Below are 10392 nucleotides of genomic sequence, written 5' to 3' on the forward strand. Positions count from 1 at the left end.
CATTAACAGATATTTGATGCCTATGAACCAAATAAGTACGAGATCGATAGCAAAATCCTCCTGATATTTGGAGCAATCAAAACCTCTTTCCCTGACAATTGATCTGTTCCTAGATTTCACTCTCTCCTTTTTGGAAATCCACAGCATTAATACTGCCCTGGTTTACACACACACACACACAAACATTGTGTAGCCAGAGTTGCACACAAACACTCACTGGTTCGTTCACTAGTCAGTCATTAGTACTGAAAGCAATGTGCTTTGGGGAACCCATTGTGCTGTTGCCAAATAAATTAATAAACTAATAACTGCCAACTGTTGGATCCGATCCAATATTCTCCTCATAATCACCACAGTCTCAGCACCTTATTTGCTAGTTATTTGGAAAACATCTAGTTATAATTAACTTGATTTGCAGTGGCAAAGAAAAGCTCAGCCAAGTGCTGAAGGAAGATGGAGCCGGGGGGTCGGAGGGAAAAGAGAGCTCACTATAACTCAGTCTGGCTCTGTGTCAACAAGTTCTGGATTCAAGCCACATCCTAGGCTGGCGTTTCAATGCAGTACTGAGGGAGACATCCAACAACATGCATTGTTGGAGGCGTTCTTGAGATGAAACGTTAAACCAAGGTCCTGCCTGTCTGTCCAGGTGGACTTTAAAGACCCCATGGCACTATATAAAAAGAGAAGGGATTTTCTCCCAGTATTCAGGCAAAAATCCTCCAGGTAAATTGATCCTTCATTCACAGCTCTGTGCAGCACCTTGCCATACCAACTCACTGCTCGTCGGACTTCCCAATGCTTCCCTACAAAAGCTACAGATCATTCAAAACTCTGTCGCTTGCATTCTTGCTCATGTCCTCGCCCGTCTCCAATGGCTCCCCAGCCCTCAGGGGATCCTCGTCCTCACTTTCAAATAAGTATAAGGGGCCAGATTCTTGCTAACCTTTGGAACAAGAGCAAGAGGCTAATTGCAGCCACAGCTGAGGTCAGCTTTGGTTAAACTCCACAACACGGAGCCAGAGCCAGCGTGGATTCCATCTCTCATCTTCAGGAAATTCTTTGCCTGGAACTCCATTTCCTGAGACTATCGTTCTTTTCCACTCCCAGGCTCTATCCAAGAACTCCCTGGAAGGTGCTTGTGGAGAGGTCAGGCTCCCTTGTAATGTTCCCCTTCCTTCTCTTCCCCCACTCCCACCGGCATAGTCGACTATCCTGACAGCACATGCGGTCAAAGCTGATATGAATAATGGGTCAGGTCAAAGTGAACAGCAAGTCCACCCCACCAATCACAATTCTCTCTCCAGAACTCACATGGGGGAGGAGGGAGGGAATGGGGAGAGAGAGAAAAAAAATCAAAGGGTGGGTTCAAACAATTACCTACTTTAGCTGGACTTTCCAGAATGTACAACATGGCTTAGCTACAAAGTAAAACTCCCTCCAAACCACCCAATCCAGCACTCTCAGGTCACAACCGCACAGGTCAGCTACAGAATAAAGCTCCCTTTACACTGTCCCACCCAGCACTCACACCCAGGTCAGGTACAGCAGAGTTAGATACAGAGAGAGGGGCGTTTTGTAGATTCACACTGCTTTAATGAATGAAACACAAAATGATTTATCTCCCAAGTTATAAAATTTTAAAAAAAGCATTAAAGTGGATATTTGTGGAGAGTGACATCTAGTGGCTGGAAGTGTTGGAAGGCAAAATAAAATAAAGATCCTTCCTATCTGCTCGATGGTTGTCTGAATTATTTCATTCCCTTATCCAGAATGACCTCTCCCAGGCCTCGGGGACAGAGACTCACTCATACATAAATAATGGCCACTCGCCTGAGGTATGGTGTGGAGTGGGGCTGTCAAACTCACCCTTAGAAGGAGAAAGGAAAACAGGAGATAAGAGAAAACTGATGCAAGTTTAAAATAAAATCCGATCTATAGCAATTAAAAAATTTGTGGAGCTGTGAATTCAACGCACAGGAGTGAGAGCAGAGGAGGGTCCATTATCAGCTCTGGACAATCAATGAGTGTCTAAAGTGCAGTCCTGGGACATTCCTTCCGGATTTTCAGTCTAGGACAATTCGCTGCAGGACATGTACTGCTGCTGTTGTGTCTATCAACTCTTCTTCCAGACACGCTGGCCTGCAATGTACGTGGCTTTCACGTTCAGCTCATCATCCAGCAACAACATGTCTGCAAGAAACATTATATACTTAATATAAATACGGTTATATGATTTATAGAATGGATCAATGTTACAGTTTATTTTGATCATTCACTTCAATGAATGTGTGGCCATTGTTTGCCTACAAAAATCTACACTTTACAGACGTGGAAGGCACTGTATTAAATGCAAGGACTAGTATTATAATAAATATAAGGCAACCCTGTTGGATTCTAGAATCCTCTTAGAGAGGAGGGCGAGGGGGTGGTTGGGAGCGGAGATAAAAGAGAGAATGAAAGAGAACAAGAGGGAAAGGCGAGGAGAGGGTGGGGGAAGAGAGCAGAGATTCAGAGAACAAGTTAGTGCGAAGGATGAACTGTATCCTATGTCCATGAATCTTGGCGCCCAGTGCCAGGATCACTTACCTGCGTCCATGCCATATTCAAGCTGTCCCTTGACACTGTCGATCCCCAGGAGCTGTGCCGGGTGGAGCGAGGCCGCTTCCAACGCAGCCTCAACCGAGCAGCCTGAGGAAAGAAAGGATTTGCAAGGTTTCACAACAAAACGCAGTGACTGTGTAAGCAAACATGACAGCCTATCAAAGGTGCATAACAAAGTTCCACGAACAGCCATGAAGTGAATAATCCATTGAGCTGGAGAACTTTTGGCCTCAACACCAGGAAAACTTTCTTTTCCAATAATACCCTGGGATAGTTAACATTCACCCAAACAGTAAGGCAGGACCCTGGGTATAATGTCACATCCGAAGGACAGCAACTCAGATCATGCAGCGCTCTCCCCCCAACACTGCACTGAAATGTGGCAGCTCAAAGTCAGGAGCTCGAGTTTGAACCCACAACCTGTGACTGAAGTGCTACCACTAAAGTCAAGATGACTTTATGTCAAAGGGTTAAAATCTTCTAAACATTTTCCTGCAGTACACCATCTTAATTAGACTCGAAGACGTAAATGAGCTTCGTGCTGCTGAGTGGTTCCAACCGTTCACGTTGATTTCAGTGTAACTCACAAATCTTCTGTGTAATCCTGGGAGCTTTCACCAAACAGCAAAGTAATTCCAGCCTGAAAATCCTTTTTTCATTCCTGCAAATCCCGCTCACATCCATGGATTAAGGAGCAACAGAAGAGGAATACCGGATGGTGAATGGGGGATTACGCTGCCTCACAATGCAGATGGGATTATGTATGTTGCGAGCTGTGCATTTTTAAACCTCCTGCTGTAACTATTGTAAAGATACCAGCTGTACAAGGCCACCTTGCCAAGAAATCCAAGGGAAATTCAAAGCCTCCAAGGGAAAAGTACAACATTTCTTCCCAGTTCTCAACTCCACACTAATAATAATCTAATAATAATTCCTCCAAAACAATAATAAATTGGTCATTTTCAATCCACGACTGTTTGTGGGACACTGCTGTGTGCAATTGGCTGCTGCGTTTCGCCCACAAATATACAGTCAATTCACTTTACAGTATATTCTGTGAAGCGCTTTGGGACGTCTAGAAGATGTAAAAAGCGCTATATCAAATGCAAGGATTATTATTAATTATTATTATTATTATCTTGGCTCATTTGGCAGCACTCTGGCCTTTGGGCTGGAAGGTTGTGGGTTCAAGCTCACATCGTGACTTTGAGCTAAAATGACACTCCCTTGCAGGAGGAGCGATGAGATGTTAAGGTAGACATTAAAGAGCTTGTGACCCTATTGGAAAAGAGAATCGAGTTTTCCCCGATATCCTGGCCAACATTCAAGAGGGAATTAAAGTAATTTGGTAAAGAAATAGATTGACGAGTGTGAGAGATGAAGCGGTCGGTGCAGGATCACTGATTTAACTGAACTAGAGACCAGTTGTTGTATAGGGATAAGGCAGGGATTAAGCCGTCAATTAAGGAGTGCAACAGAAGGGGATAGTGAATGGGGGATTAGGCTGCCCCACAATGCGGACTGGATCAAGTGGGATTTGAACGAACATTTTGCACAGTGCAGACTCGATGGACCGAATGGCTTCCTTCCGCACTGGCAATCTCTGTGATGAAAGTTGTATTATAAGTGTAAATTGCTGCTGCGGTTCCTGCAGTAGAGATTCGAGATTGGAACCCTGGGATTTCGGGAGGTGCCGCGTCGGTACAGAATCCCGGGAATCCCGTGTGGTAATGAAGTTCCCAAAATCACAACCCCCGTTAGCGATTAAGCGACAGTCGCTGACTGACTAAGTGGCATCTGCTGCCCTCTGCTGACCACCTTCTGTCACTGCATCATTTCAGCCTCAATTCAATTTTTATAGCACTTGTAAAATGTCACCGATTTCAGGAATTGCCATCGTGTACAGTGACTGCGTTGGTGGGAAAACATGACGGCCATTCTGTCAGCAAAGTCCCACAAACAGCCATGAGATTAATTAACAATTTATCTACAGGACTGATAAACTCTATTTTCTTTTTTAAATAGCACCGTGGGATCTTTAACATTCACCCGAACAGCCAGATGGGACCTCATTTTGTCGCCTCAGCTGAAGACAGCACCTCCGATAATGTAGTACTGTCCAGCATTGTACTAAGGCGTCAGCCTGGACTGTGAGCTCAAGTCCTGACTTGGGCTTTGAACCCACAACCTTTGGGCCCAGCGGTAGGATGCTACCAAGAAGGCATACGTGTGTGTGTGTGTGTGTGAGTGTGTGTGTGAGAGAGAGAGAGAGAGGAGGGAAGTGTTTCCCCAGATTCAGAAAATATTCTTCTTTAAAAATGAACCAATGAGAATCATCTTCTTGTGCTCAGAATATACAAGCTGCTTTCAAGACCCTTGCTCTCCATGAAATACAGGTGATGTTGTTCCCTCCAGTTTCAGGGATAATTGCAAGCATTATTTTCACTACCCACCCCTGGTTCCCCACCATGTCTCACCAGTTGCGCGCCAGAAGTGCCGTACACAGAAGTCCATGGTGGCAATGCTCCCGCACAGTGTCTTGGTTCCTGCAGAAACAGACAAAATTCAGTGGCAAGTGATGTGTTGATAGGGGAGGGAGAGTTACGGTGAAAGAGAGACACACACACACAGTTTACTCTGCTACACGGACCTGCGACATAAGCGTGAAGCTCCTCATCAATGTGTATAATCTGCTGCCCCAATGTGTGCTGGCCAGTGGGGAGACCCATTGCTGCAACCGCATCAGTCACCAGCACCAGACCTGAGAGAGGAGAGAGAGATCATGGCCGGGGTGGAGGAGAGCAGGGGGTTGGAGGAAGGTCACACCAAGACAGTTTGCAGATTTCAATTTTGGTCTGTGATGAGTTACTAATGCACTGGGACAGTGTTGAGACTACAGTTACACTGAATTAAGACTCACACAGAGCTGCTGCTGCTGTGGGAAATCTGACTGGGTGCTGGAGAGGGCTGAGTTGGAGCACATTACAGAGCTTTACTCTGTATTGTACCTGAGGGGTGAGCACGGTGAGCGATCCTCAGTGCTGCAGGGTTGGTGTGAATGCCATCAGCAATCAGCCCATAAAACATAATCTGCCCATCAGGAATCTGGTCACTGGTCAGCAACCCCACAATACCTGGGTCTCTGTGGTGAAACTGTGAAAAGAAAGAGAGTGAACGTCAGAATGAACCAGAGAGAAGGCAACTATTCTGCTGGATATTTAAGTAAACTGGGCATGTTAACGCTGGAGAAGAGAAAATTGAGGGGTGATCTGATTACGGTCTTTAAGATTTTGAAGGGACTAGAGAATATAGACATGATAAGCTGTTTCATCTTATACTGAACAGGACACAGTCAACAATTGAAGGGGGTAAATTCAGAACAAATCTGTGGAAACACTATTTCATTGAGCGAGTAGTAAAAGTGTGGTGTCCTGACCAACATTCCTCCAGTTAAGTTGGTCATTCACCTCATCACTGTTTGTGGGACGCTGCTGTGTGCAAATTGGCTGCTGTGTTTGTCAGCAAAATACTCAGTCAACACACTTGACAGCAATTCCCTAGGAAGCACTTTGAAATGTTTCAATGTTACAAGCTTTTCATCAAACACAACAACGAATATGTGCAGCTTCAACCCTACTCAAAACCATACATTTAACCGGGGAGGGGGGGAAAAAGAGAGATAAGAAGAGGTAACTAAGGGTCTACCCAAAACTAAATTTGTTCCTGCAAGACATGCCCATCAGTTCTGTAGTCACCTATGGGGATAAAGACACATCAGGTGGTCCAAGCTGGACCTGTTTGAATGCCAAGCTTTTTAATGACAGAAATCCTAACCAACTCAACAACATCATTGGGAAGTTCCCTTCTTGTCTCTTCTCCCCCCATTCACCCCTTCCAATAGGGAATGTAACTCACAGGCAACATGGCGTTGAAGAGGTGGGTGATAAAGGTGGCTCCTTGCTTCACGGCTGCTTCTGCCTGTGATAGACTGGCTATAGAGTGCCCTGGATACAGAGAAGAACTTTGTTCACTAACACATATCTCCACAGAGAGAGCAATGTTAACCCAGTCACTAACACACGTCACCAGAGAGAGAGAGAGCACAACATTATCCCAGACAATAACACACCTCCACAGAGAGAAAGAGCAACTTATACCAGGCACTGACTCACATCAAAAAATAACATAAAAAGGTCAGAGGAGGAGGTGGATAGTTGCAGTGGGAGCACTTGCACCAGCACAAACACAATGGCCAAATGGCCTCCTGTGTTGCAATTTCTAAGATTAAGAGACTTTTCATCTGCTCTATGAATCCCAGGATAAAATGCCTCTATTAGTGTTCCCTCACTCTCTCACTGGGCAGTGAGCAGAGGATAACGACCAGTACTGAATTCCAGCTCTGAGCCACCCACAGCTCAGACCTAATTGGAGCTGGTGAGTTGAAAGCCTGGGTGCTGTATCGTTTGGAAGAGTGGAAAATCTCATCAATCACATTGGGTATGGGGTGGGGCAGAGCTCTCTTGCTGCCTAATATCTAAGAGTCTTTGGATTAACAGTCTGAGACTCTCCCAAGTGCGAACAATCTTGTGATTTGATCTCACCCAGCGACACCCGTATCCCCCGTCTGACCAGCTCGCCGGTGACCTCCTCGCTCCTCTCCATCTCGGGGGCCAGGGTAACGATGCTCACATTGTCCAGAGAACCGTACACGTCCAGCAGGTCCTGGAAGCCCCTGGCTTTATAGGAGCGGATGTTCTGTGAGAGGTGCGCTCCTTTCTTCTGCTCACTGATAAACGGCCCCTCCAGGTGCACACCTACCAACAGAGCAGAGCCGTGAGCAGGTTGGGAGTCCCTGAGTGCAAGGCGAGGCAGCACCTTCAGACAGGTTAGAAAAATGTACTTGGAACACTGAACTGTTAAAGAACTCACCCAAAACCGCTGCTCCATGGTGCCCGCCTGGCTGCAGCTGGATTTGAGGAAGCACCTAGAAGAGAAATGGTCGAGGGTTTTGTACCAGCAATAGGGAATTATCATAGCTCATCTGCCTGTTCAGGTGGATATTAAAGATGCTACGTTACGAGTGGAGCTCAATTAGAACAGAAACAGCAGAATCCAGGAGGCTACAATATTATATGCCGCAGCCCCAGCACACATTGACCCCTTTCTCTCACAGCCTGCCCCCTGGCATGTCCCAGCAATTCTCCCCCACCTTCTGGTAGACCTCTATTGGAGAGGTGATGATCGTGGGGCAGAAAGAGGTCACTCCTGTTGACAGCAGTTTCTTAGCAACCACAGAGATGCCACAATTCACATTGTCTGTCTCCAAGGAGAAGTCATATCCATATCCGCCTAGGAACAGGAGCAGAGATAAACATAGACTCTCTCACACAGCACAGATCCAGACAGACACACATATGATGCTCTCTAGAGCTTGCAAACATTCAATTCTTTTTAAGAAATAGTATGCAGTTATACTTAAAATAAAATCACAGAACTTTACAGCACAGAAACAGGGCGTTGGACCCATTTCATCTGAACTGGTGTTTTTTTCCACATGAGCCACCTGATCTAATCCCACTCTCCTGATCACTCCCCTTTAATATTTCGCCCACAGACATACGGTCGATTCACCTTACAATATATTCTGTGAAGCGTTTTGAGATGTCTAGAAGACATCTATATCCAATGCAAGGATTATTATATTATTAATATTCATCTTTTTTTCCAAGCATCTAATTTCCCTTTAAATATCATTCATTTTTAAGCGATGCTTCAGCAAAGATTTTTGACCGAAAATTCCACATTCTATGTAAATATTCTATGATACCATTGGAAAAGAAAAGGGGGTTTCTCCCTGTATTTGGTCAACAATCCTCCAGATAAAATTGGGTTTAAGGACGTTTAAAAATACTAGTTCTTTCTTCTTCTGAAGCAGTATTTTGCTGCTCCTCCTCGCAGCATTAAACGCTCACCATTAATCTGTACGTCAATGTATCCCGGAGCGATTATTCTCTCTTTGCAATCAATTTGCACATCTGCCGAACCTTTCTCATCAAAGAACAACTTCTCTGGATTAAGGATCTTTCCTTCTCGGATCCACAGGTCCTCTCTTCAAAGGGCACAAGGAACATGGTCGGAAGCAAGGCAACAATGGAGATTGAAGCTCTCAGCTTGTTAGTGAACAGTGAAAGCTAAAGCATCTCACACTCACTTCAGGAAGCTGACTACAAATCCTCTTTATTCATCTACTTATACATCTCAACGCGTCTCCCGTTTTTTCTTTAACTAGAGCCAGACATTTCCATGCATAAATTGTGGTCCGGGCACTCTCGCTTTACATCAGAATTCCACGTGCCTAGCTTCGAATTTCATTGGAGCCCGGACTCCTGATCTTTCAAGCAGACAGAAACCAGACTGATCTGATCTGTTTTTACTGACAACCCTGGTGCAGAACCGAAGCCTCACAATGCAGGACAAGTGCCGAGAAGACGAGATAAATCACAGGCTCTCCTGAGCAGAGAAGTAAACAAGGCTTTTATATTTGAGGCGTTATCTCTCACTCACTCTCAATCTCAAAGCTCTCTCTCTCTCATTAACCACTCCTTAACTCTCTCCATTTTATTGAAATGACTGTTTATTGTTCCTCTACACTTTCTGCTCCGATTCCTCCAATAACAAATCCAATAACTACTACCCTTCCCGCCCCCCTCCCCCCCGACCGTGTTGAAATCCAGATTCATCGCACCACCTCCCATTCTTAACCCGATCTTCTCAGCGCTGCTGCTCGTCCTCGGTCACTCACCTCCGCAATTTGTGGTCTTTCAGAATACGACAGTTGTGGAACTGAATAATCGGAGCGTCCGAGACGGATTTATTTGACGGCATTTTCTTCTGGGAAAGAACGCGAAATCCTGCAAAGTATAACGTAGGCGACAATAATAATTCCGGAGAAGCGAATCAGGCCTCTCAACCCCTCCCCACCCCCAGACCCCCCACCCCAACCCCCGACCCCCAGACCCCCCAGACCCCCCACCCCACCCCCAGACCCCCCCCCCACACACACACACAATCCATTTCATTTCCCTCTCCATATTTGCTGAGCAAACCTGAGGTATCAGCGGCCCAACCAATTGCCCTCTCATGACAGGACTTTACTGACATCTCCCGGTTATTTTGTCTCAGTCTCATGCACTTGGTGGGGGTGGGGGGTGGTGTGGTGAGGGTGGGAGGGGTTGGTGGTGGGGGGGTTGGTGGTGGGGTGGGGGTTGGTGGTGGGGTGGGGGGTTGGTGGGGGGGGGCGGTATGGTGGGGGGGGGGGGGTGTGGTGGGGGGGGTGAGGGTGGGTGTGGGGTGGGGGGGGTGGTGGGGGGGCGGGTGTACCAGCAATGATTACGTCCCCCCCCCTCCCCTGTCAGTCAATGACATTTGGGGATATTTGGGCACCTGTGACCTTCGCCGGAAGCCCGCGACACCGACCAGCGGCCCCCACCTCACTGGAGCTGTCACTCGCCGCAGGACGGGGCTAAGGCCTCCGCTCCACACAGCGCGGCCCCGGGCTGCGGGTTCGCCGTCCTGCGGCTCGGCGTCCGGGGCTCAGAGCTCAGCGGCACCTCATCCTCCCGGGCTGGGGCACGGCGCATCATCACGTGATCCGCCGCGCAGTCAGATGACCAGCCATCCGACACGTGGGGGCGCGGACTGGATGACGTATATGACCCGCGAGGGGGGGAGGGAGGGCGGGACTGGAGGACCGAGGTGGTGGGGGGGCGGGACTGGAGGACCGAGGCGGGA

At 47.1% G+C, this 10392-nt stretch overlaps 1 protein-coding gene across 2 annotated transcripts; it reads right to left on the reverse strand.

Annotated features, from left to right (window-relative positions):
- Positions 1-1571: 1571 nt before the first annotated feature.
- On the reverse strand, positions 1572-10259 carry amdhd2 (amidohydrolase domain containing 2). 2 transcript variants are annotated; one of them, XM_042340987.1, is made up of 12 exons: positions 10091-10259; positions 9404-9512; positions 8574-8710; positions 7811-7950; positions 7531-7585; positions 7203-7415; positions 6517-6605; positions 5610-5754; positions 5252-5362; positions 5079-5147; positions 2587-2688; positions 1572-2190 (listed from the first exon to the last, which is right to left on the reverse strand). In XM_042340987.1, the coding sequence occupies exons 2-12, from the start codon at positions 9484-9486 to the stop codon at positions 2114-2116; spliced, it is 1221 nt and encodes a 406-aa protein (XP_042196921.1). In that variant the 5' UTR covers positions 9487-9512; positions 10091-10259; the 3' UTR covers positions 1572-2113. The 2 variants fall into 2 exon arrangements, with proteins under 2 accessions (XP_042196921.1, XP_042196920.1); XM_042340986.1 differs by having other exon boundaries at positions 10045-10259.
- Positions 10260-10392: the final 133 nt, after the last annotated feature.

This window comes from Callorhinchus milii, unplaced genomic scaffold, assembly GCF_018977255.1.
Source record: "Callorhinchus milii isolate IMCB2004 unplaced genomic scaffold, IMCB_Cmil_1.0 Scaffold16, whole genome shotgun sequence".
NCBI classification, from domain to species: domain Eukaryota; kingdom Metazoa; phylum Chordata; class Chondrichthyes; order Chimaeriformes; family Callorhinchidae; genus Callorhinchus; species Callorhinchus milii.

Coding starts and splice junctions, on each gene's coding strand:
- amdhd2 (XM_042340987.1), bottom strand. CDS start 9,486: ATGCCGTCAAATAAATCCGTCTCGGACGCTCCGATTATTCAGTTCCAC. Junction 7,951..8,573: donor CATTGACGTACAGATTAATG/GTGAGCGTTTAA, acceptor TCCTGTTCCTAG/GCGGATATGGATATGACTTC. Junction 6,606..7,202: donor GGGGATACGGGTGTCGCTGG/GTGAGATCAAAT, acceptor CTCTGTATCCAG/GGCACTCTATAGCCAGTCTA.